A 27417-nucleotide genomic window follows, 5' to 3' on the forward strand; every position below is an offset into this window, starting at 1 on the left:
AACAATATATTATTGTTATTATATATTATTGTTAATCTATATTATTGTTATTATATATTTCGCAACAAATACGTTACAAAATATATGAATGGGGCGCTGACAATCTAAGATTTTATTATTAGTTACGTTCAGACCTATGGTTCTGACTGCAGGAGATCATGTGATCACACCATGTGACCGGGTTCAGAGTTGAAAGTCAAACAGCACTGCAGCTCGTGAGCATGGCGGTCCTGGTGGGACGCAGATCCCTATTGCAAGCCTTCCGCGTGCAGGTGGCAGAACGGGACAGCGCTTGCAGGTTGGCAGCGACCTCCTCCTGCACGCGACACTACCTGTTCTCCCGAACAGTGTCTCCCGCGTCACGGCTGAGCGGCCAGGGAGTAGGAATACGACACTACAGCTCCGACTCGAAGGACGACCTGCGCGTCAGATACCTGGACGGTGAGGACGACGGTAAGTTCCGGTCAGAGTCGGGAGCAGTTCACGCGTAAGTTTGGTAGCGGAAAAAACGGTTGTTGTTTAAAAAAGTTGGCATCGCAGCAAACCGGAACTAACTGAAACCTTGTAAAGGCATAGTCCGCTATCCACATCAAATGCAAACAAAAGTAGAGCCCCGCCCACCATTAAAGTAGGGGGATTCTGTTGACGTTACGTACATGATAAGAACCCCCAAGACCCAAACCACTGCCAGTACTACTTGGTGACACAAACCTCATGAGGATGTGTCAGCTGAGGACCAGTCCACAGCCTGATACAGTCTCTGACTATTCACTTCACAACCATGGTCTCCTCTGAGACACTGGTTCTCAGAGACCTGGTCCTGGTCCATGCAGCTAATGGGCCCCAAAGATGTAACAAAAACTGTTTATCCATCCTCCCCCTCCTCGCCTGCTGCCCCCTCCTGACCAGCGAGAGGGATGATGATGATCCGTAAAAATGCACATTCACTTCATTATCTCTGCTGAGTATCCAGTCTCTGTTCATGACCCTCCTGACCACACATACTCCCATGAAATGTTTCTCTGCTATAACATTTATGTGGGAAGATAGATAGATAGGTAGAACTGTTGTGCAGTAGATAACAGGGGTGAAAGTTGTGCACTCATGAATAATATCTGGTGCTTATTATAGAGTGGGAATTGTCAGCAGTAACAGTAACCTGAGCTGGTGGTAGACTCCAGTTAGGTGAGAGGGAGAAGATAAGATGCCAGTCAGGAGTCAATAGAGAGAGACCGAGCAGGTGGCAGCTTGTTGCGAGGCTGCAGATTTAATTATTTTTATGTTATGGTTTAAGTTTTTTTTTTTTTTTTTTTTTTTTTAATTTCCCGGGGTTCATTTTTCTTCTGTTTGGTATTACTATTATTATTATAACATATAATAAATAGGCCTATAATTATTATTTTTTGGAACATCCCTTTAAAGTTTACAGTGTCGAAACACCATCTTCTGCCCTTTATATGACAGGGTTTTTCCTGCATAGAGAATTGGGAGGCGGCCGCCTCGGCCTCCCGACAGAATTCCTGTATACCTACTTGTTTTCTCGGTGCGCGCTGGATTTTCTGCCGGCGGAAGGAGGCGGCGACCTGATTTTGCGTGTCTTCTAACAGGAGAACAGGGTTGCCACGGGACCGTCCCGTATTTGAAAATAAAATGCGGCGTCCTGTATTGAATCAATGTGGGACGCCTCCGCCTCCAAACATAATTTTAGTACTTGTTTTCTCGTTACTCCGTGAATTTGAATCAATACGGGACGCAATTTGTCCTGTATTTTCATTCATGCTATATCCTCAAAGTGCTGTGAATAATGTAATGTCAAGTAAAGCCAAACCAGTTGCCACTTTTTTTCACATTAAAGGTGGCAACCCAACAGATGGATATCTTTTACATCCAAGCACACCCAGCTTCTTGAAAAGTTCCCCTAAATTAATGTTACATCCCATGGTGTATGTTTTTTTTTTTTCCAGAAATGTCTCAAATCACAGATTATTTTAAAAAGAGATCTCGCGAGGAGGAGAATCTTGAGGACAGGTGAAACAGTGCCGAGTGCAGACATCATTAGTTCTTCGAATATGGGGAAAAAAGTTCATTCACGTTACTGACGAGATACGGTTAATGTGTCAGGACTGACAGTAGGCCTGGTTCTCAGCCACAAGTGGAAGGTGCCGGTGGAGGATAGATCAGAGCAGTCAAGGAGTACCAAGTCTTTAGCAGTGTATTAACGAGTGTATTAAAGCCGAGGTTTACATGATTTTAACATCAGTTTTTATTAATCTTCCCAGATGTTCTGAAGAGCCCCCCCTGGGTGGGACTGGGACTTGCATTTCCGTTGTTGTAATGTGAACTTTTTGTTTGACATCATGTGATGTGATGTCTGGAATGCATGCAGTTGTTAATCAGAACGTTTGAACACTGTCTTTCAGGTATTGTTGTCGTTGGAATAAATCGACCAAAAGCCAAAAATGCCATCAGCAAAAATCTGGTCAAAATGGTATGTATGGCTTTTTGTTTTACCTTTTTTAGTCTTAAAGATAGATAAAGAAGATGAAAAAGTCAGTGATTGGTAACAAAAGGAAGGCTGGAATTCTGTTTCATGTAGCTGCATGTAGGTTCGTATACACAGAGGTCACTGTCTCTCAGAATAAATGATGTCTGAGTTTGTCTTGAACTATGTTCCAGTTTGTGTTTTTTTTCTTAGGTAATATATAAAATGAGTGTTTCTGGGAAAAAAATGTTTTTGTCTTTCAGATGTTTGAGGCTGTGGAGGATATCAAGAAGAATAACAAAGTGCGCAGTGTCATTTTATGCAGTTTGGTTCCTGGGATCTTCTGTGCAGGTACTCTGTGATTATTGCAGTGGATTTCATTTCATATTGGGATTGTTACTCTGTAATGCTGATCAGGTTTGAATCTAGTAGATAGAATTGTGTTTTCTTGATGAAATCTTGATGGTGAACTTTTAGCAGATACCACCCTGCAGCCCTCTGGCTTGATGCAGACACTCTCTCTCTCTCTCTCTCTCTCTCTCTCTCTCTCTCTCTCTCTCTCTCTCTGTGTGCAGGTGCGGACCTGAAGGAGAGGGCTAAGATGCACCAGAGTGAAGTGGGACCGTTTGTGTCCAAAGCACGAGCACTCATCACAGAGCTGGGTAAAGACTGATGGAATCCAGTTACGTTCATGATCTAGAGATGGTCTGATCCCTCTTTTTCTTTAATGATACCTGAATTTGTGTATCAGCCGATATAGAGTACTAATCCGATACCAATGTGTTAAAAACATTTAAACAGCTATATACTACTAACACTGTATGGATTAGGCCTGCACGATATGAGGAAAATTTGCGATAAATAAAAAAAATGCTGAAGTGTGCATATACAGTTTTATTGAGCTAAGCTGAATGAAGAACAGTCAAAGGTCACTATCAGTCATGTCCTCCGTCCTTCTCCCTGGGGGGGGGCTACTGTCTCAGGCTGTAGTTATAATTTGACAAATGTTTGTGGCAAATGAAGCTGCAGTCTACACACACAGAGTTTTCCTTTTAGCTTGTTGATAACATTCCACTATTAGCTTAACGTCAGCGCGCTGCGCTCGTGTTTAACAACCGCAGTGGTTGTTAGAAATTGACAGTGTAGCTTTTCTTTGTTTAAATCTGGTTGAACAGGTGGTGTGATGAAGGACACTAATTGCTTGTTTGCTACGACCGTAATTGTTGTCAGGTCATTCCGCACAGGTCTCCACCGTCTGTGAAACATGAACAGATACATGAATACCTCTTTGATTCACAGTGGAAAGCTCTTATAATGCTCACAGTTACTCTGATTAACAGTTTATATGGATAGAACGCTTGGGACATAATCACTCCTATACAAATGCTATTTAAATAATTCACTAATAGTAATCAAGTAGTCCACTCACAGTGTTAATGTAGAGGCTTTTCATACATAAAAAAATAGTAGCAACATATTACCAGTGCTGTAAAGGTTAGAAGAGCTGTGCTGGTTAAAACAGAAACACTGTCAAAATGTAATAATCCTCAATCATTTATAGGTTAAAGCTCTCGGCCCTGATAGGACAGCATCTGTATTAGTGACTCTGCTATTTACCAGACAGGGTTTCAGGGTACTGGGGCCAAATCCAAGGTTCATTCACTGACATCAGCACTGAGAATGTTTACTGGCTGAGTTCAGTAAAGACACAAAAGGTTATAATTGTTGGTGTGGTATCAGTTCAGAGAGTTAATGACCTGGATGAAGATCAGATCAGATTTTATGACAGGCCAGTGCAGAAAACCAGGTCATTCAGAGGGTTCAAAGGTCCTTTTTCTTGCCACTTTATATCTCTTAATTGGTCTTGATTAGTTGGTCTTTTATTTTACAGGTAACCTGCCGGTACCAACAATTGCTGCAATTGATGGGGCTGCATTAGGAGGAGGCTTGGAAATGGCCCTGGCCTGTGACATCAGAGTTGCCTGTAAGACTCAGTGGACTTTATTCTGAGGTTACTGATAAGTCTGTCTCTGGTCTATGAGCAGAACTGTTCGTGTTAATAAGGAGCACAAAAGTTTGGTTGATAATTGAGTTGATTGTGTGTGTACCAGCTACAGACAGGTGACAAATTAAAGGAAAAACCAACATAAATCGTGTAAGTAAGACGTTGTTCTTTGAGTGACACCACTTCCTGTCCTGATGTTTTACATATGACAAGTGTAAAGACAGGAAATGGTGTTATTGATGTTTGACTGGTCCAGTTAAAATGACTCTAATTCTAAATGATTTTCTTCTTTGTACAGAATGAACTTATACTAGTAGTGGCGGCGAAAGTATTTATGTGAAAATAGTAAAGCTTCTCTTTGATCTTTGTAGCAAATACTGCGAAAATGGGACTAGTGGAGGCAAAGCTTGCAATTATTCCTGGAGCAGGTAAGGCTGTTTTTTTTTTTTTTATTTCATAGTACCTGTTTTAAATTTCTGTACATATCTGCACTTCATTTAAAGGGCTGTTTGTAAGTTTTCTCTGCTGCCAAAAGTGGTTTCTTGTCAGGAGCATCTGGCAGTGTAGAGCTTCAGTCATCATTGTCTTTATAATACAAGAGGTTATAATACGTCCTCTGAGCAGCTACGTCTTCAGGGCAGATTGGAGGCTACACTGACTTTTGAAGTTGTGAAGTAGCGTGTGATCCATTGCACCATTGCTGTCACTGTGATCAAAACCGTTGAAAGCACTGACTGAAGCAGTTTCTCCAGCAGGTCAGAGTGAATCGAGCTGCCACTAATGTTTGCTCAGCTTGTTTCTCTGACAACTTATGATTCAGACGTTGAGGGGGTTTTTAACCAGGAAGTCTCCTCCTCTCTATAACAAACAGAACAGATGATTAAATCCAGTAAAAACACTGAATAGTGAAAAACCATAACACTGATGCATACACAAAAGGGGTATGACGCCATTGACAGGTGTTTGTTACCTTGATTAAAATCACAGATTTCTCTGGTTTGAAAATTCATGGAAACATTTGGCATAATATCATAACACAACTCAGTAATGTATAACATAAGTCTAGTAATTGTAATGTGGAAAAGTTTCTTTTTATAACTTTGATAACACAAATTATTGTATTCTTGCCCATATTGAATGCATCGTTCAGATATTCACAGTCTAGGTTGGAAACAGTGTGCGAACACCTTGGTTCATCAACAGCAGCTACAGACAGCTGGTTTGAGGTGTGACTGGTTATTAAAGGGTTCACTTACTTTCTCCACCAGCATTTATGTTAATGGTTGTGTTCAATAAAGACATAGAAGTTTGTATTATTAGCTCCGGCACATTATATTTGTCTGTACATGTGACTTAAACGAAGATCACATCACTTTCTATCACCAATTAATGCAGACCAGAGATTACCTGCTATTTTTCCTTGCCACTGCAATCTTCACTTAACTTTTATGGAGATGAGGCTTATGTAACCCTGTAGCGTTCTGGCTAACCTGCAGCTCCATCACTGCTTGAATATCCACTGGAACGCTTTAGGAGTGGCCACATTTCCAATTTAGTTCAGTTGTTTTGACATTTTTCACTTGAAGACATTTGCAGTTTCTTCAGATACTTTGTGGTTGTACTATGAGGACCCTTTTTCTATAATTACTCATTTTAAATGTCAGTGTAGGCGATGACCTGTATTATCATCGGCCTCTGTGGTGGAGGCCATGTTCCATCTCTCTCTGATCTCTCCTGTGCAGGTGGCACACAGCGTCTCCCCAGGGTGATAGGCGTCTCTCTTGCTAAGGAGCTCATCTTCGCTGCCAGGGTGGTGGATGGAACAGAGGCGTGTCGCCTGGGTCTTGTCAGTAACTCTGTGGAGCAGAATAAGAGCGGAGACGCTGCCTACCTGCAGGCTCTGCAGCTCGCCCGCGAGATCAACCCTCAGGTAACTGCTCACTGACGAGTAGACCTTTATATCAAGAACGTTCCACTGAGGGAGGAAAATAAAGGTGATTTAGTTATGAATGTCATGACTAAATCAACATGACTTTAGGCCTGCAGTAATTTCATCATAATATTGTGCTGATTCAACAATTTACAAGAGCAGTTTATATCATACGCAGTCATTCATTAAGCCTTTGAACCTGTAAAAAGTCCCACTCTCATTTTTGACTCCACAGGGTCCCATTGCAATAAGGATGGCAAAACTCGCAATCAATCAGGGGATCGAGGTGAGTCTTAGAGTCAGTATAGAGCAGCTTTTACACTATTGTACAACTGCTTTGGCTCAATATTCACAAAAGTGTTTCAGTTGGCAAAACTCCAAGTTCCTCTCTAGACATGTTTCAAACTTAAAATCCTCTGCTATGATTCATATGTTGTTTAACATGTTTTCACACATTAAACTGGGTCTGAAGCTCATCTCCTCTTACTTCCTGATTGAGAAATGTGGATCAGGCCTTGTGCCCCGCCCACCACCTGCTTGCTCCAGGTGTACAGGTGAGAGAGCAGAGAGTATGATGATGGTTAGAGGAGGAAACATCAGAGAGACTCAGCCACATGTTTGAGCCTCAGTCAGACCCAGACTCAGATGAGGAGTCTGTCCAGACCAGAACCAGAGACTAGCAGGCGGATCAGAATGGTTAGCATAGTTAGCATCTTTTATTTGTTAATGTGGTTTGTTAGCTTGTAACTGGCATTGGTTTACACCGTGTTAGCGGTTGTGCTAATGCTAACTCTCTCTCTCTGTACTGAAAAGGTTTCAGGTTTATTTAGCCCCGCCCCCCGTCCCCACAAGTTGACAGGATTGGTTCCTGAGGTTTGTGACATATGAAACCCTGGCTGTCTGAATCTGTGTTTATGAGACTGTCATTGGTTCACTGCAGTTCAAGGTGGAAACACTCCGTCATGGTGTTGATGATTATTTCTCTCATCATATGTCTTGTATTAGATAAAAAAAACATGGACATTTGAGGGCGTCTTTAACATCTTTTGCATCATTCAGAGCGTCTTCTTCACCCGTGGCACCTCTGGGTGTTGTAGATAGAGAGGTGACAGCCTTTGGGAAGAAGCTGTAGATCTGCAATACAGTAGATGAGTGTCCGACACTTTGACCAGAGAACATAAAATGACACATGACCCGATGAAAACAATACAACTGCCAAAGCCTGAAGAGCGCCACAGCTGCGTCTGACCGCCATCTTGGAAACATAATGAGGATTTGATGATGAGAATTTATTATTGTTGGTACTTTGTATTTAAGTACACTCTTTTGTGTTTAAAGGTGAGAACCTGGTTTTGACTCTCAATCAACATCTGTGCAAACTGAAGCTCTGTTGTGAAAATTGAACCAAAGCAGATGGAGGTGACTGTAAATCCAGGCTTGAGCTGCATCACCTGCTCCCACAGATACTAAGATAAAAGCTCATGTCATGAGATGGTGATGAGAGCTGCTCTGAGAGTCTGATTTCTGTGAGAATTTCTATCCAGTTGCTGTGTAGCAGTTGCAGTCAGTAAATCTCCATGTTATTAATGAGAAATCAGGTCTGAGTTACATATGAGCAGACAATAGTTTTCAGCTGTATTATGAGCATTTGCTTCTCTTTCAGGTGGATTTATCTACAGGTCTGGCCATTGAAGAGGCGTGCTACGCCCAGGTGAGAGCTTAAAACATTCACTTCACAATTATTTACACAAGTGAAACAGCTCTCCCTGCAGGGTCGTACCCAGGAAGCAGGTTAATGAAAGCAGTGAACTGACTCAAGATAAAATAAAAATAGAGGTGCATCTTCTTCAGCACTGACACACATGTATTGTCTTCAAGGTGATTCCAACTAAAGATCGATTGGAGGGATTGGCTGCTTTCAAGGAGAAGAGGCGTCCTCACTTCAAGGGGGAGTGAGACATCACTCCGCACAGAGACAGTTCTGTCCTCAGCGCTGCTCCTGTTCCACTGCTTCCAACATATTTATGGGTGAAACTGTACACATCAACGCATTAACCCGTACAGTATCCAGGGGACTGCAGGACATTAGGGTTGATCCTGGCTGCTGTTTCGGCCAGTGACTTAAATGTTAATGTGTAAAGCTGGGTATGTCAACTGTCACTAAAGCATTTGGAGAAACCGAGTGAATTAACCAAGCATTGGACACTGCTTCCCTGACTAATGAACCAATCCAAGAGCTGCTGAAATGTCCATAAAGTTGCGTGAATTCTGCCGATGAATGATGCTTCAGAAAGTCCGTCGCTTTTTTACTTTGGTAGAAATGTACTACTGTGTTCATGACACTGAATAACACCAGAGGTGTCTGCATGAAATCATTAAACAGCTGGTTTTTCCCTCATGTGATCCATGTTCAGAGGCCAGAGTGTTGGATTTAAAATGGTGAAATGTGGTGGATTCAATGATTTCTATTTTTGGTTGTAACAAAAAAAAAAGCACTAAGCCAACAAAAACAACACATAGTCTGACTCAGTTATCTACAAATCTCAGCTTATGCTCTAAATGACATCAAACCATCTACATATACTGGCTTTAAGGACCACTAAGCAGTTAACCCCAAAGGTTCTTCACTTATGCATTTTACACCTTTTTTTGATGTTAGCATAGACTAAATAAAAATGAGCATAGACTCCATGACATCACCCATAAGTTTCCTGAGGAGTGGTTTTCAGGCTCAGTGTGGTGGCTCTGACCGTTGCCATCTTTGGATTTCCTGACTCTGAGGAGGTGGGGTGTAGGTGGAAACGAATGAAGCCTGGGGCTGCTTTCACAAAGATAGATTTTAACTGTGGCTTAGATATAATAAACAGTCAGACTTCAGATAGACTGACTCTAAATTCAACCTTTGCACAAAGCAGTTTAGTTCTTGACAACCTTGAGTTGGACTGTAGTAAAAATGAATTCTGGGTAAATTAAGACTTTTTTCAAAAAAAAAAAAAAAAAAGGCAACTCAGGAACCGCATCCAGCCTCTGCTCTGTTTACCTCAGCAGAAAGTGTCTTTAGGAAGAATTCATCACTTACAAGGATGTTTCATTCAGTGAGAGTGAAACAATAAAAAGAAAAAAAAAATCTCTGCAGTCTCTAAAAACTCTTTCCCTTCTCTTTGCTCTTTCCATAACGATGTTAGCAAACCACAAATTATGAGCCACATTTTCTTGTTTTTTGTTGTTGGTTGCTACTGGTCAGCGCAGGTGTCATTGATTGTTACCATGGTAAAAAGTACACTGGCCACCACAGACGTCAAAGGACCTGATCCCCCTTCAGGTAGATGGCATCTGTGTTCAGGACCAGTCCAGTTTACTGTCCAGGTGCACACCTAGGTATTTATAAGTGTGCACCACCTCAACGTCCTTCCCTCGAATGTTGACTGGCTGAAGGGTGGGCCCAGACCTCCCAAAGTCCATGACCATCTCCTTGGTCTTGGATGTGTTCAGAAGGAGGCAGTTCTTGTCGCTCCATTCACTGAAGGCCATCGTCAGATCCCTGTACTCCTCTTCCTGCCCGTTCCTGATACGCGCTATAATAGCTGTGTCATCCGAGTATTTGTGGATGTGGCAGGACTCAGAGTTGTATTTAAAGTCGGCCATATACAGGGTGAACAGGAACGGAGCCAGAACAGGCTGCTCATCACTGTCCCTGAGACACAGTCACCCAGCCTGACGTACTGTGGTCGTCTTGTCAGGTAATCCACAATCCAGGACGTGAAGCAGGGATCCACCCCCATCCCTTCCAGCTTGTCTTTAAGAATGAGGGGATGGATAATGTTAAATGCACTTGAGAAATCAAAGAACATAATCCTTATGTAACCACCTGGCTCATCCAAGTACGAATGGGCCGGTGGAGCATGTAAAGGACAGACCAGCTTTACTCTATGTACCGAAACAAGACATGGCGTTTTCCACAGGAGCGGGTTTATCCCTGTCCCTGTTTATAGACTTAAAAACTTAATGTTTCAGTCTAACTATAATTTACAATTACAGATTCAATGATGATTTTATTATCGTAGTTCATGAAGAGAAACTGTATGAGAAACACTTTTTCATATTACAGTCACCAGCTACAACAACACAGCAAGGCTCAGAAATGACCATATAGCTCTATAACTACAGGTTAGTACAGAGACTGAGACTGGACAGTCCAGCACTTAATACATTTCTGATGAAATCAGAGCAGAAAACAAAGTTATACAACATTATCCTGCTAAATAAACACTAACAAGCTTCCTGTTGTCTTGTGCCTGGACTGGTGATTATACCTGACTCACTGGGAGCTGTACTGGGAGCTGTGGTCCTAAACTCACTCTGCTGCTCCTGTTTGAAGCATGTGGATTTTTCTGGATCTTAATTTCAGATCTCTGAGCTTTTCAGCCACAGTTGCAGGATCAAATAGTTTCTGGGGAGGAGAAACATGACGTGAGGGTGATAGAACCAGATCGGGCTCCACAGTCTCTCTCTGATGTTTTATGTTCTTCACATAGTGTGGTGGCACATCGGGAAAAGTCCTGGTTCTTTTCAATGGCCACTCTGGCATTGCCATACAACACAGACTTTATCCCCAACAGATTTAATATGGATGAGTAAAGGGCTCACATTGTTATTTTATTAGAATTTGAATATTTTATTTTAGTGAATGAAAATGTTTTTTCACATCTAGTTTCATTATTTTGTTGGTTTTACTTTACGATAACAAACATGGCACGTTCAGTTACCTCTATTATCTCTGTATGACACTGATTATTGTGTCTGTTTTCAGTCTGTTTGTATTATCATTTATTTCAACCTCAAACTGAAATAAAGCTCTATCGACGAGTTCAATGCACATAAAACCTGATCTCCAGTCTACCTGTGGGTGACATCACTGCAGCCATGTTTTCCTACACTGTGATCAGGACTCAGTGTTCAGGGTAGAGTCAAGTCCCTGTCATGGTGATGATAGTGGGGTCAGGGTTATCATGAGGATAGAAGTGTGTGTGTGTGTGTGTGTGTGTGTGTGTGTGTGTGTGTGTGTGTGTGTGTGTGTGTGAGCCTGTTAACAGACTGTTGAGCCCCTGGCCAGCGGTTGCGTGCAGGCCTGCCCTGTGGCTTCATGCTGCTGCACAGAGCCTGACACCAGGCTGCACATCCCCACTGTGGCTGGCCTCCTTCCGGCAGATGTCCAGCTCTAAGCCGGGGGGGAATCTCACCACAAGTCAAGGTTGCGTAAAGAAAGACCGGTTCCCCAACACTGAAGGCCTGCACCCAAGCCACTGCTCATGGGAAATGTCGAAGGTGTAACTGTAACGGCATCCTTCACAGCGTTTTTGACTTTGTTTTTTTCAGTTTTTAGATTATTTTTCTTGAGGAACGGCTTCTGTCATCCCAGGTCAGCCCAGTCTCATTCCTCCACATGTACAGACACGTTTCTGTTCTAACTGTTTCTCAACAGGTGGCTGTGGGCCTCAGATGTACTGAAGTCTCTCTGACAGTAAACACTTTCAGACGTTGTGATGTTGGCCTCAGTTTGTCCTCAGTGACAGCGACGATGGAAAAATGCTCATCTAACTTATCACAGGTAAAAAAAGCACAGGTGTCACTAATAATAATATGACGGCTCGGTTCTGTTCAGTGTTCTACTGGGTTGTGACAATGTGACAGGGTCCTGGTTCTGCTCATGCTGGCTCACTGAGACTGAAGCAAATGTCTTCAGGGAAAAGGGGTTCTGCAGAAATGTCCGACTGTCTGCTCTGATAGATTCCTCCTGAATTAAAGCTGCTACACACATTGTTTACCTGAGGGTCACACAGTGCACAATAACCAAAGGGTGTAGTGGCTGACAGGTTGGGAGTCATTATTACTCAGATCATTTATCATAAGTAATTAATAAAGAGTAATAAACTTTAAATTCTGTGGTTACATATGTTTGTGAAGTCTTGAATAAAAGCTCACAGATTTCTCACTCTAACAAACCAACAGCAGAAGTTAATGAGTCATGTTCACTGTATATATGTATATATTTACCCCTGGCGCACATCATGTGTAGTCATGACAGCAATGTCCATTTCTGTGCGGGTGACATCGCCGTGTGCGTCCCGTTAAAGCCTCATACCACAGATGATTCTTGTACTCTGTCCTGCCTGGCTGAAATTAAAACCTGCATGTGAATGACTCCAGATCAGTCTGTGTATCTGTATCTGTGGTAGTTTAACCCCTGTGAACCTGACCACTGCCTGAGATCCTCCAGCAGGGCCAAACTAACAGCCCCAACATGTTCACCTGTCACTAGGGGACTGGGCCTTTGCTGTTTGAGTTGATGTAACTATTAAAATGATTTTATCTGGTTATATTAATATTTATGTTTTGGATTTTATTTACTTGCATTATCTGTTTTTTATTGTAAATCATTTTGTTAATATGATAAAGGCTTTTCCAATTATTAATATAGTCTACTGATCTTAAGGATGCACTGCACATTTTTTTCCAAAAGGTCAAAGGTTAAATGGTCCAATAGAGGGTCTACCTGATAAATAAGGAGCTAAAGCAAAAGTCATGATGACACTAAACCAGCCAGAGAGATGTTTCATAATATATGGTTCGGCCATTTACCAGAAATATAAAATGTGTTCAGTCCTGTTTTACAGGTAGATGTTGATATTAAAAGGTTAATGTGACACTTTAGTCCTACATGCACATCTTGTGAGGCTTTTTCTTTATGTGGACAATGAAAGTTACAGTAATCTTTCCTTTTATTTTAGTCCATTCTTTTAGGTGTATCAAGTCAAGCTGACATGAGGCCATGGCACTTGATCACAGAGAACAAACTGCGGACCGCTGGGTAAACAGATGTTAACGCACAGCTTCTGTTTTAGGGCTTCAGTTGAAAATCACTTTGACTCTGCTGTCTCCTGCTGGTGGAGCAGCTCTCCACAACCGACCAAACAAAAAGAACTCACAAACACATCTCTGTCAGTTTCTCACAGTGGAATGAATTATTCACATTAAACTAGGTCTCAGTTCCAACATTGCGACAACAACAAAATAAATAATAATGTTAATGAATTGATATACAGTTCTGGGTTACCTCGCCAACTATTTAAGATTCATCAGCAGTTATCTGATGTCTTTTAGATTTAGGAATTTAGTGGGTAAAATAAATTCTCATGTCTTGCTGCAGTTCTGCTTAGGATGTTTGAGATAACAAGACTGAGCGGGGAAATGGTTATTCATTTCCTACACAGATTCTTTGAGGATCTATTTTTTCCGGTAAATGGTCGAACCATCTTGGTCGAAGGTTGTTCTAACTATACCTTTATCATCAGCCTTCACTTTTTCACCTTTTCTGCCTGCCCCCGATTAGGTAACCCAGGTATCTTACCGCCTCTTGAGCCCAAGAACACTTCCGTTGATGGTCAGGCCAGCGTTTTGGATTTTTCCCAGGAAAGTTTTGAGGTGCTGCAGGTGGTCCTCCCAATCCTCACTGTAGATCACCACATCATCCACATAGGCCACTGCAAAACTGGAACAGTCCTGGAGAACAATGTCCATTAACCTTTGGAAAGTGGCAGGTGCTCCATGCAATCCAAAAGGCAAAGCAGTGTACTGGAACAAACCTAACCCTGGAATCTGGAAGTATTCCCTAAATGTAGGGTCCAGAGGTCATTGCCAATGACCTTTACATAGGTCTAATGTGGTGATGTACTTGGCCTTGCCTAACCTCTCCAGCAACTCATCAATATGAGGCATTGGGAATGAAACAAAACATGACACGCTGTTGAGTTTTCTCATTTCTGAACAGAAACATTCCTGATGAGACAGGACAATAAGGATAGACCTCTCACTGGTGGATGGTTCAGTTACTCCCATGTTTAGCATGGCTTGCACCTCTTGCTTCAGTGGTTCTAGCAGCCTCTCTGGAATCCTGTAGGGTCTCAAACATACAGGTTTATTCTCTTTGAGGACAATCTTGTGGTTTATGAGATTAGTTCAGGGTATCTCTTGAGATAATGCAGAAAAAGAATGTTTTACCTGCGTTGCTCTGGATTCAGGTGCTCAGGTGCTCAGGTGCACTGTAACCACTGTTTTCAGACAAGAATCTACTATTACACTATAATTTTGGTATTGTTAAGAAAAAGTTCTTCTACTACTGCTATTACATTACTTCCAAATTATTACTACTACTACTTCAGCTAATACTTCATCTACTTACACTCCTTCAAGAACTGTTTCTAAACCTTCAGCTGGTAAGACCAGGGTTTCACTTGATTGCAGTGTATTGCTAACTTTGAATCTCAGGATATTAAGAAGAACTCACAATTTTCAGAATTTTACAGCATCAACTTTACAGCAGAAATAAACATGTTTACAGCCTGGTACAAAAAACAGTTTTGGTCTTTACAGCTAATTTCCCCCTTTGTGGGAATTTATGGCCATTTTTGGATTAGCTGGCAACTGAAAAGCAGCTCACTCGCCTGTGGGTGACGTAATGATTAGGAGCATTAGAGGAATCCGAAGGGAATGGCAGTCCAGTACCGGAGATGAGGAGGAAGCAGTAGTGTCCAATGAAGAGAAGGTAGAGATGATGGCCAAGGCACGTACTCAGATCCATAGTTCTGTTATCCTGACTGAGGAAGGGTAATAACAAGATTAGCTCATCTGGGAATTCTTGAGAGAAGGGACGATAGTGACAATGGAAGCTCCATTTACTTACTAAGATCTAGACCAAAATCTCCAAGGAAGGATGAATTGTGTTACACAATGTTACAACATTTGAGTTTTTTTGTCATCTATGAAGCATGAAGTACATAATGAAATATTGGGAGAGGGAAAGTTGCCAATTAGTTGGAAACCAGGGAAGGGTCCATCAAGTCCAACAAACTATAGGACAACAGAACTGACACCAAACATATGGAAAGAATGATTAGAGAAGGATTAGCGTTTAATGTGGAGAGAAGAGGAATTTTATGTTCTCGGGGATTATCAATATAGTATATAATAGTATATTGTAGCCTGTTAATAACTGACTGTTGTTTTTCAGGCCTGTTGATTGGTCTTTGAAATACATGTGTTAGGCTATAATCAGATATTTATGGTGGTGCTGTGTCTTATCTTTAGCGCTACAATACACCAATCTCTCTCTCTCTCTCTCTCTTGCTCGCTTACTCGTTAAATGAGTAGATATGTGTGTGTGTGTGGGAAACCTAAAGTTAGTAGGTAGTTCTGTGTACTATGAAATACAGTCCAGCCGGCGCCACTAGTCTTATTCAATGCAGATGTGCAGCACAGGACTTTGGAGTGGTGCATCTGCATTAACCATTGGAACACAATACTTGTATAATATCAGATAAGTTGTAGAACAGTTATACAAAAAAGAATATATTTAAACCAGTATGGGATCCTACTGGGCCTCATGCTCATGGTGAGTCCACAACTGAAGTGAGGACTGAATTCCTTCAGTGGCAGCTCCAGCCACACTGTGGTGGAGTGTAGAGCAGAGAGGAACTTCACTGCCAGGATTTAGAGGGTCTTGTCTCCCAATCTCCTTTCTCACAGTAAATTCACTGCACCCCTAAAAACTCCAGCCTGGCAGTAAAGAAAGCAACTTCTTTCCACACTGTCTGTAGATCAGCAAGTCACCCAAACCCCAAGCTGTTGGTAAATGATCCCCAGATCCAATTAATAGCTGTCGACTAAAATCACTTACCCTGATGCTGATGCCATGGTGCATTCAGGTGCACAAACACCTTTTTGTATCTATAGTTGGGATTGTGCTGCAGAATTTTGGTCAGTTTCACCCAGATCAATGTCGTGCAGGGGAGTTTATGTAGTTAATATGACACAAATATAATCGCAGTACAAACTCAGCACAGTGATCACAGGAGGTCAGCGGCTCTGTCGTCAGCTCAGCTGTGATTAAAGGTAAACGTGTGTCTGGAATGTTGTGGAAGTTCTCTACTGCTGGTGAAGAATGAAATAGAGACTTCTGCCGGCCGACAAGGTTTTTATTTTCTTTGCAAAGAAAAGGTCAATCAACACACGAGCGGTCAGAATGAAGAAAGACCCCGAGCATGGGGAGACCTAAACATTTATACCTGAGGAGGTGTTTCACACCTGGGGTATCCTGCAGGGTTTTGTATTCAGGTGGGAGGTCTAGACATCACAACTTAAAACACAAAGGGACCTGGTATCTTGGTGAGAAAGCGGGAGGTGGGGCATCTCAAGTAGTTGAAAACACAAAGAAATTGAAATTACAATATCAGGAACAAAAGCACTTTAACCTTGACCCTTGTCTTGCCCTGTAGAGCAAACGTGGTCTAAGAGAAATTTGTGTTAAGTAAAGTTATATTTAATTGTTCAGCCCAATATCTCAAATTGGCCTCAATGACCTTTACAATCAGTACAGCAAATAGAGCATCCTCCATCCTTAGACCCTGGATTCAGATACAGAAAAACAGGCAACAGAATCGGGTTCCCTCTTACAGGACAGACATTCGATCATTGTTATGCACAGAAGAGACAAAGATAAGGTCATTGAGTCCAGTTTAACTGCAGAGAGCTCCGTTTTGGAGATGGAGTTTTTCTCCATTGTTTTGATGCAGTTCTCACATCACAAACATCATTCGCACAACTTGTTACTTCTTACTTGTTCCCCTCATGATGAGGGGAAGAAACAAATGTAAAAATGTGTTCCGGGAGGAAAGAAAGATCAGGAAGCAAAACAATGTGTGAGGGAAAAACCAATGACTTTTATTATTAAACTCATACACAACTAAATCACTGAAAAAGGTCACTAAAAGAAGTAAGAACTAAGAAACAATAAACAACCAGAATATTTGCAACACAACACTAAGGAGGAATCAGAGAACAAAAGAAACAGGACACCCAGCACCCTCCTTCATGGCAAAGAGTAAGACAGGCACACACAGCTCCATACTACTGACCTCCACTCAGCTCCCACTCTCCACTGAGACATCTCCTGCTGATTTGTAAGTGGGTGCAGCTGCGTGCAGCCCACCTCCTCCATTTGGAGGACGAGCGCCACCTGGAGAGACAGAGAGAGAGAGAAAGAGAGAGAGAGAGAGCAGCACATCCTACAACATCACTAGGGTCGTAACATAACTCTTACTGCAGTTCTCAAAACAGTTCATCATTTCCCCGCACTAATTAGCATTTCATATTGTATTAATACAAGCCTCCTTTGTATCCACACATACTTCACTACTAAAGATGTTTTCTCATTGTGTTGATGCATTTCTCATCTGACTCTGACAACTCATGGAAACAGTTTGTTCCTCCGTCAGATAGAACGACAGACCTCTCACTCACTTTGATACCGTCCTGCAGCATCAGTGTTTTCAATCAGATCACTTTAAACTTTCTTCAAATATGTATGAAAGAGCAAGGATAGTCTCTCTCACACACACACACACACACACACACACACACACACACACACACACACACACACACACACACACACACGTACTATAATCGATGATATGTTCTAAGTATGATTTCTTATTTCTCTTTGTCTATTTGCCGATGCATAGTTCCATGTTTATCATTTTGCTTTCCTCAGTTACAGCAGTTATATTCTGTGAATTTACAGATACAGTTTTTTCACTTGCTTTCACTCATTTTCTAAACTAGGCCTCATGTTTTCAAAACTCTGCACACAAATCCAAAACTTGCTCACAAAATACAAAGTGCCACAAATCTGCTGCAAAATGAAGAAAATACAGTAAAAACATCTAAAAATCAAGTATTTTGGATCAAAATGCCAAACACTTTTTTCAGTATAGTAATTTTTTTCTAAATCTAAATCTCCTCTGTTTTCCACAGGCTTGTAAATACATTTCCATACAGTGTTGTAAAGTGACAGGACGATGATCTGTTGAAATGTAAACAGTACAATAAACACCAATGCAACGTTGAAACAATGTTTGTTCCAACATGTTACTGTTGTAACGGCAGTTCAGTGTTGTGTATGAACAGTTTTACTCTATACTTTTGCAGTTCTCTTTTTTCTAAAGTCGGTCAGGTTTTTATCAGAACATCAAAACATTTGTAGTCCAAGTCTTGAAGCTCCGGTGACAATGTTGAAGTGACTGACTGACTTTTCATGTTTCGACACGTGAACAAGGTTTAGGTTGTTTTAGAGAATCTGGTGATTTAGGGTTCTGAGAAATGAACTGTTTTGGAGATCATCATTAAGAGTTGTGAGAATGATGTTTCTGATGAGTGAATTGTATCAAAGCGATTGAGAATAACTGTAATTTAACAGGTGCGTCATATCAAGATGCTGATTACACATCATGACTCAGGCTGGTCACAATAAAAGGCCACTTTGAAATGTGCAGTTTTTTTATGCCTCCACGCTGGCGACAGTCGGTGCAGAAGGCTTATTGTTTTCAGGTTGTCTGTCCGTCCGTCCCATTCTCATAGATACAATATCTCAGCAACAACACTTTGATGGAACTTCTTCAAATTTGGCACAAACATTCACCTGGACTCAAGGTTGAACTGATTATAGTTTGGTGGCTAAAGGTCAAAGGTCAAAGTCAGAGAATGAGTCAGTGTCTGGTGTGACCACCATTTACTTCATGCAGTGCAACAAATCTCCTTTGTACAGGGTTGATCAGGTGGAACTTTGGACCACTCCTCTTCAATGGTTGTGTGAAGTTATTATGACAATAGGCGTCAGGATCTTGTCACTGTGTGTGTGTGTGTGTGTGTTTATATTTTTGGTCAGTGTAGTACTTGAGGCCAGAGAGGGCAGTAATATGGACAGGTGAGAGATCTGTGAACTCTTCACAAACAGAAAACTAACAAAATCATACCAGTGAAGATTGTTAGACCTGTTCCTGGTGTATTGTGATGTAAATGTAAACCAGACACACTGTTGGTTAAATTAATGTTCATTAAAATGACCTTATCCCATTATGACCAATTGTTCTCTCTCTCAGTCCAAACAACTGCAGCGTCTCCAGCAGTGTGGCCCAGAGGAAGTGAGTTTTAACCATATGAGGAGGTAAAAGGTACAATGGACGTCCAATCATCACTTCCTGTCTCAGGGAGGAGGTGAAGTTGGTGACATCCATATCAGCGTTGAGATAAACTAAATCCTCCATTAGTCTTCCCAGATGAAACTGAAGTCATTGTGTGCACTGTTCGCTAATGATCTTAAATCATTGGCAACAGCTCATGAAAAACTTTCCATCACAAACACAGGGCTACAGTAACAACTTCAGTTTAGCTGAGCAGCTAACGGAGTACAGGCAGAGCTCCTGTGTACTAATCAAGGCAGAAGTAAATGTGATCACTGTCCGATCACACTGCTATAAATCCATTAGTGCCCATAATTTCATGTTTTAGTGTTCATCCTCAATTTTATATTGTCTTGGAAAGCACTGTGTTTTGAAGGGTTCTATACACATAAAGCTTATTATCACTATTCTAACCAATAACTTTAGACTGAGGTAGGACCGCCAACCCAATTAACAGAGTTACACACAAATGCAGAGATAAATAACAAATGCAGAGATAAATAACAAATGCAGACATAAAAAAATAAATAAATGTAAAAAAAGCAATGAAAATACAGACATAGCCATGGACATAGATGTGTCCCACAGCTACGAAGACCGCTTACACTGCGAACTGAAATGAGACAGAGGATATCAAATTTATGCTCTCAACCCGATCGGTGGAGGTTATCTGAGTGACCGTAGACTTCCTGTCAGCTCCAACCAGTCTGTCCATTCTCCTCTGACCTCTGACCTCTCTCATGAACCCAGAGCTGCTGCTCACTGGATGCTTTTGTTGTTGCTCCATTCAGAGTAAAAACTCTAGAGACTGTTGTGAGGGAAAATCCAGGAGATCAGCAGTTTGAGAAACACTCAGACCAACAGTCATGAAGCTCAGTCACTGAGTCACATTCTGATGTTTGATGGGAACCATAACTAAAGCTCCTCACCTGGATCTGCTGGAGTTTATACACTGCTCTGCTGCTACATGATTGGCTGATTGAATGAGTACTGCGTTAAATGAATACAAGTGTTCCTAATTAAGTGTAATGAAATTAACCTCCTGAAATGTTTGCAGTCTGGCAGAATTACAAAGTGGACACTGTGTTGAAGACTTGGTACGAGTGAGTACACTGATTGATTTTAATGGCTTCGTAAACAACTATATAAAACAATTCATAAAAATTCATGCACTTTCAGTGTAAATTCATTTTTGAAATAGCGGAAATTTATGTACAACAGTGTGAACTGTAACAGTGACTTCATTCAGTTGGGTGGTTCACCACAAATATACTTGGCTGCATAGAAACATTATTATTGCCTACACAGAAAATAAAATGAAAGGTAAAGAAAACAAAATCATGTAAAAAGATTATTTAAGATCTAACAGGTGCTTCTAGTGAAAGACGACCGTCTCTCTCAGACTGTGATTACAAAAGTCAGTTCCTTCCAACTCACTGTTTCACTGAGACAAAAGAACTAAGCACTAGTGAATAAAACTGAGTATTGTTTAAGAACTTTCCCTTTACTAAAAGTTACATTCTGAAAGCATTATCAGGAAAGAACTATTGTACATAAAGTCAATAGTAGAACGACAAAAAAGCCTGAGTTGATGGGGAAAAGTAGAGTCATAATAAATCCAAAAAGCCTGAGGAAAAAGACCACTGATTTACTATTTTACAAAAATTTACAACAGTATTACTGAAGGAAAAAAAACATGATACAAGTTGCTCTAAAAAAAATCCAAGTTATTTTTTTACAGCTAAGATATGTTATTAAATAATTCACACCTGGTGGAAAAAAGAAAACCTACTGAGGAAATGAGAAATGCTGTAAATGAGGTACTTCAGGTGGTGAGCCTGAGCCCAGACTGGATTCAACCTTTACATCAGCTTCTAATGTTATTCATGTGACGACTGACGCCTTGCCGGGCCGACACTTAAATAAGCTAGATAATCACATTGAGCATGATAGAGACAGAGACAGATGAACATAGAGAACAGTCAAATACAGGATCCAGTGTCATGGGTTGGTGGGAACATGAGGCAGCACTCAGGGTCAATTGTGTCCATTTCCAGAATTTAAAAAAGTTTATAAAAATAACAAAAAATTGTGCTGCATGCTGTTGAGCCTACACAACGATGCAGCTTTCAACTCTTAAATATAAAAATATGCTTTGATTTTTTATCTGCTACCTGGTTTGAGCCGTGCCCTGGCGTTCATCTCCCAGGTTCCCGAGATGAGCTGAAGCGTGGAGATGACAGTCATGCTGAACTGACTGATACACAGTGTTTCAAACAGCTTCAGGTTGGAGTCAACAGTCCCTGTAAGGCATTTGCTGAGTCTATGGCTGCTAGTAGCAGACCCAGACAGCTCCTGTTATGTCTTGCGGCTGCTCCAGATCTGCTCAGGTGTGCTCTTGTGGTCTGACGAGTAGTCGAAAGGCGAGCGGTGGCCCATGGGTGAGCGTGAGTCATACGGTGAGCGTTGGTCTCGGGGAGAGCGGGGCCCACTGGCTGAGGCCCGCTGCTCTGACTGCCAGTCTGAGTGGTAGCGGTAGGAAGAGCGCTGGTCTGAGTGGGAATAATCCTTTACGTCCAGCCGGTGGTCTCTGCTGCTGCGAAACTCCTCTAGCTTCCTGTGTTTACTGTCGTTGTAGTATCTGCACATAAACACACATCAGCATGACTGGGCAGCAGGAGACCACATCCAGTCAAAAACAAAACACTGAGTGTACCAGCTTCAAGTCATTAGTGTTCAAACCCGAAGCGGCAGAACCCTGGAGTTTTTGCGCCAGTTTTATTATTGTTATTATTATTATTATTATGGTTCAAGGACTGACAGAGCAGTGCCATAATTTTGTTTGTGTCAGTTTAATAGGGCTCAAGTCCATCCATAAAATTTGGTAATAATTCATTTAAGTGGGTTTACAAAGTAATCTAACTTTCTAAACAAAACAAATCACCTGCACGTCTTACAGAGCTGAAACTCTTTCAGCACATCCACTAAATTGTGATTAAACTTTGCTTCAATACAACCTACAGTCAATTCACAAGTTTGTCACTCTGATTTTTCAAAATATGCAAAATCAATAACATTTATGTCTCCATAAGTCTTTATTCAAATGCAAAAACAGACAGATATGCTGACTGACTGTGAAACGAGCCACACCCTGTATTAACTGCATTTGTTAACACTTGTTTCTACCAGCCGAGACTGCAGATGGAAATTACTAACTAAAGCTGGTACAAAGCATTTTTTCCTCTTTGTATGAGATTCATGTTTTTTGCACAGTCCCTTATACGGTCCCAAATAAATGACAATAATATGTATTTTATTCCTGGAATAAGCACTTAGCCGGTCTTCGTCCCTCACCTGTCCTGTCTGTCTCTGTCCCTGCTATCTGGTCTGTAGTGGTCTCTGTCTCTGTGGTCTTTGCCATTGCTGAAGGAGGAGTGTGGTCTTTTCCTGGATTCTCCTCCGGTGGTCTTCCTGTGGGACTCTGAGCTGTGTCTCTCCTTGCTGCTGCTGCTCTCGTGGTATCGACCTGAAGCCTGGTGCCTGTCTGAGCTGTAGCTGTCCCTGCTGCTCTCGTCCTGGTGAGAGTTGTCCTTCAGTCTTTCAACATCTGAGGATGAGGAGAAATGAATCAGGCCACTGTGACGGAGACAACTTTATCTTATGTTTGATATACAACAAAGGGAAAGTGAGTGTACCTGCATGTTTATAGCCATGGATGTTTATACTTCTAGTGTTCTGTTCCATTGCCTGAAGAAACACAATCATCATCATCATCATCATTATCATTATCATTATCATCATCATCATCATCATCATCATCATCATCATCATCGTCGTCAGTACAGGATGTCATAGTGTAATCCGAATGACTTTAAGGCCTCCTCATACCTGGGCGTTCTCCTGTCTCTTTTTGATTGCATGCTTATACAGTTTGTGAAGTTTCCTGGCATCAAACTCAGTGAATTTGGAAACAAAAATCCACAGGTTTCTGTGAAAGAAAAACACCTCCAGGTTAATATATATAACATATCAACAAAGATGCGATCTGTGTTGATGGTCAGCTTCACTTTGGGTTGTAAACTCATTAAAAGTGTATACGAACTTTCTCCATTGTTTAATCTGGTCTGGATTTGAATACTCCTTCAGACACTCTGTGATGTGGTCTCCGATCTTTATGAGACATTGTCTTGTGTGTTCGAGCTGCTCGCGCTCCGACAGCCCTTTCTCGGGTCTGTCCAGCTGCTTCAGGGCGGCTTTCACCGGCCGCATCCTCTCTTTACACTGCAACATTCAAACACAAGTCAACTCCAGCAATTCCAACACACAACTTCATTAAAAGTCAGTCTGTAATAATATGCCAATGACTCATGGAATGGCTGGACAATGTACACAGAGACAATTTTAGCCAAGATAAATCACAGTATAAATACACTATAGCAGCGGTTTTCACTCAAGCATGTAGCAAAATGGTTTGTGGTAGCTGAATCTTTAACCACCTGCAGATTTGGTTCTCAGTGGAACTTACCACACTGAAGGTCCTCTGGTCCAGTTCCTCCGACTCCTCGGATATTGGCACGTTCTCTCCACTTGCTGTTATGTGGACTGGGACATCGGAGGCTTTCTTCGTTCGCTCTCGTACCTCAGCCTTTACTTCATTCTGATGAAAAGGATTTGAGAATTAATTCCTAACCACATCATGTTTTCTCCTTTACTTATTTACACTGACAGCCTTCAGCATTATTATAGGTCATTTAATTAATGGAGAGTGTATCACATATAGAGTTATTGTTTCACCTTGTCCATGTTCTCCTCTTGTTTATGAACGGCCTCCAGAGGCTTTGTTTCTTTTTTCTCTTTTGGCTCTTTTGACTCTTTCATGTCCCAGATGTCCTCCTTCTTTTCCTTCTTTCCTTCTTTTTTGATCTCTTTTTCTTTGACCTCTCTCTCCCCCGACGAAGAACCCTCGTCCTGCTCAGGCTCTGCCTCTTCATCGCCGTCCTCCTCTTCCTCATCTTCTTCCTCCTTCACCAAAACTCTGTCTGGTCGGCCTCGTCTGCTCGGTGGCTTCGTCGGTGCCATCTCCTGAGAAGGTCCAAGCACATCACACATCAACTCCGAAACATCCAGTACATGCTGCAGCAACAGTACACCTAGAATCTGAACGTACCTTTTCCTCGTTAAGTGCATCCTCATCGTCTGACCTCTTGTCCGATGGGGCATCTGAGGACGGACTCTTCATCACCTCGTCTGTCTTTGTCGGCTTCAGAGTTTTGCTTTTTTTACTTCTTGGTTTCCTCTTCCGTGAATTAGCCTAAAGACATACACAGAGGCATGCTACATTCTGGTAGACACTTTAACCTTTACAAATCAATGCTGAAAATGACTCTAGTCAGATATTCAGAGTTGGACATTGTTGGACTTACTGTCCCTGCTTGTTTCTGTGCTTCTTTCTTGGCCAGGTCCTTGCTCAGTAACTTGATGAGGTAGTCTGCTCTGGTCTGTAGTTGTTTGGCCTGTGGCTTCTTGTCAGGGTCATCTGGTAGGAGCTGATCAACAGTGGACACAGTTAACATTATTTAATATTTTTTTTATGAAAGAACATAACCACTTTGTTTTAAGATGTTACTGACAAATGTGTCCATGTGTTGGAAAGGTATAAAAAATGATTACGGATGAGAATTTATTTGTTGCGGTCAAAGTTCTGAAATTCAATATGAGTAAGCAGCAATGACGTCGCACTTAAAGTCACTTTTCCTAAATGGCCGCACGCAAATACATTAAAGTCTTCCATCAGTTTGCACTTGTAGTGGCATTTGAAAGGAAAACATAGGAGCAGACATCCTAGAGTTCATGGACCAACAGGCCACTCTTCCTAGCTTTCAACCATCAAACTATCAAATGAACAGGAAACAGAGACGAAGGATCCTTCTTTCAGTACCAGACCAGCTGTTGGTTCATCAGAGAGATCTATGACCAGACCAAATGGTCATTTTAGAGGAACAACTACATGGACACAAGGCATTGTGGGAGTTAACAACCAAAATCTACATTTTGTGACTTAATTGTTACTTACATAGGAGAAGTAAAACCAAAAAGGACTGATTCACTAATGTGTCAATCCTACACTCCCTGTCTCACACATGCATGTTTACACACGATAGGTGTGTGTCTTTACACATCATGTCCATCAGCTGAGTTTACCACAGGTGGACTTCAATCAAAGTGATGAGGGAAAAAAAGATTTTTTTTTATTTCAGCATCAGGCTTCAGCATAACAAAATGTGTACATACATATGTACACACATATACATACACAGACATATATAAAGTATGTATATACATGCAAGTGTGTTCCTCCAAACTCACCTTGTGTGTGAGGTTGAGGTCCGGGTCCATCTTGATCATCTCCCAGCTGCCGTAACCGTACTCATAGATGCCTATCAGGAGGCTGGAGTCATCCTCCTTCCCCCACTCAATGTCAAAATGAGCTGCCTTCGAGTGGCATGGAATCATGTACCTGTTAAAAAGCAGACAAATACATTCATCATGTCATACTTAACACGGGTGCTTGATGTAGAAACAATATAAAGCCGATGTGACATTAACTTAGTGGATATTACACAGACTGGGGCTGTTTTCGCATGTAGTCATTTTTACATGAACCAAACTCAGTCCTCTTAAAGTGGACCAAAAGAAAAGGGACTCAGGTCTTTCTGTGTTCACACTGTGAGCTCATTTGAAAGAGGACTCTTCTCTTTATAGTCCATTTCAGCTCTGATATATCAACAGATGGTCTCAGTTTGGTTCAGTTCAGTTAGCCAAATAAAAAGGAGCTGTGGTGTCTGACTAAACTCAGAAAAGTATGCAGTTTATTGGGAGCCTTACTTCTTTCTCTCCTCTGGATCAGCAGGAATAGCCTTGTGGAGTGGAGCGAGCTCTTCCTCGTGGGAGATAACAAGCTTGGCATTCACCTGGACTCCAGAGATCCTGAATGTGGGGCCTTTTACTTTCCCCCGTCTGCCTCCTGATGATTGAACAAGAGGAAAAACAAGCAGTTTCATCTAAGGGTGCTCTAATCAGGATTTCTTTGGCTGATCAAAGATCAATGGAAGCAGTATCGGATGATAACGATCACTGATCACAGGGATTGTTTGAAGCCCATTTACTGTATCATGTAGCATTTTTTATTGAACTATGAACAACACTGTATGAAGTATTAAACCACTGAAGTCTTTTCCTGTTTTTGGTTCGACTGGTCTCCTTGTGCACCAGTTCTTGTGTAACTTCAACCCTGTGATGTACAATTGAGTTAATGAAGCATCTTTTTTTCCCCATGACATCCTGGACTATCAGAATATGGATGCTCCAGTGATCTCACATGAATGTACAAATAGTTATATGACGCTAAATGAATCAAACAGAACTATAAAATTCAAATTACACATGGCTTTTGAAAATTTTCCCCCAAGTGTTCAGGGAAAAAAAATCTAACCAACAAACATCAACAGCTTTTTTTTTTCTTTCCAGAGACATCCAAATGTGCTAAGAGAATCTAAACATGATCTTAATAATCTTAATAATTAAAAAAGTGAAACCTTCATGTATTCTAGATTCATCAAACGTAGAGTTAAATATTTCAAGCTTTTTTTCTTTCTTTCCTTTTTTTTTTTTTAAATTTTGATGTTTACGGCTTACAGTTCATAAAAATCGAAAATCCAGTATCTCAAAATATTAGAATATTGCATTTTGAGTTTGGTTAAATTACCATTCATACAGAATAATACCGGGTATCTCTCGGTCTAGTTCAGTACATGCAACCACAATCATGGGGAAGACTGCTGACTTGAAAGTTGTCCAGAAGACGATAGAGGGTAAGGGGTGAGACAAGGAGGGTAAGTCACAGATGTTCATCACTGAAAGGGCT

General features: G+C 41.4%; 2 protein-coding genes across 3 annotated transcripts in view; one reads left to right on the plus strand and one right to left on the minus strand.

Moving 5' to 3' along the window:
* The first annotated feature begins 183 nt into the window (after positions 1-183).
* Positions 184-8820, plus strand: auh (AU RNA binding protein/enoyl-CoA hydratase). The gene is made up of 10 exons (XM_023397871.2): positions 184-453; positions 2421-2488; positions 2746-2833; positions 3058-3144; positions 4374-4466; positions 4859-4915; positions 6230-6417; positions 6653-6703; positions 8081-8128; positions 8296-8820. Exons 1-10 carry the CDS (start codon positions 222-224, stop codon positions 8371-8373), a joined length of 990 nt encoding a protein of 329 aa, XP_023253639.1. The 5' UTR covers positions 184-221; the 3' UTR covers positions 8374-8820.
* Positions 8821-20579: 11759 nt separating this feature from the next.
* The window catches only part of chd1 (chromodomain helicase DNA binding protein 1), a 25346-nt gene continuing 18508 nt past the window's right edge, over positions 20580-27417 (minus strand). For both annotated transcript variants that reach the window (XM_023397847.2, XM_087171666.1), the window contains exons 26-36: positions 26379-26517; positions 25860-26010; positions 24917-25039; positions 24661-24804; positions 24288-24575; positions 24019-24150; positions 23596-23774; positions 23382-23481; positions 23189-23240; positions 22848-23100; positions 20580-22134 (exon numbers count right to left, since the gene is read on the minus strand). In XM_023397847.2, the coding sequence (XP_023253615.1) occupies positions 21852-22134; positions 22848-23100; positions 23189-23240; positions 23382-23481; positions 23596-23774; positions 24019-24150; positions 24288-24575; positions 24661-24804; positions 24917-25039; positions 25860-26010; positions 26379-26517 (1844 nt within the window). In that variant the 3' untranslated portion in view covers positions 20580-21851. The remainder of the gene's footprint in view (positions 22135-22847; positions 23101-23188; positions 23241-23381; positions 23482-23595; positions 23775-24018; positions 24151-24287; positions 24576-24660; positions 24805-24916; positions 25040-25859; positions 26011-26378; positions 26518-27417) is intronic.

Source organism: Seriola lalandi, unplaced genomic scaffold (assembly GCF_002814215.2).
Source record: "Seriola lalandi dorsalis isolate HSWRI2012SDOR001 ecotype SW California unplaced genomic scaffold, Sedor1 jcf7180002054939, whole genome shotgun sequence".
NCBI classification, from domain to species: domain Eukaryota; kingdom Metazoa; phylum Chordata; class Actinopteri; order Carangiformes; family Carangidae; genus Seriola; species Seriola lalandi.

What these genes read in the sequence shown, in the direction of transcription:
- auh (XM_023397871.2), top strand. Translation starts at nt 222, where the DNA reads ATGGCGGTCCTGGTGGGACGCAGATCCCTATTGCAAGCCTTCCGCGTG. An exon ending in GCAAAAATCTGGTCAAAATG is followed by an intron (nt 2,489 to 2,745) that starts GTATGTATGGCT and finishes TTTGTCTTTCAG; the next exon opens with ATGTTTGAGGCTGTGGAGGA. An exon ending in AAGAGGCGTGCTACGCCCAG is followed by an intron (nt 8,129 to 8,295) that starts GTGAGAGCTTAA and finishes ATTGTCTTCAAG; the next exon opens with GTGATTCCAACTAAAGATCG.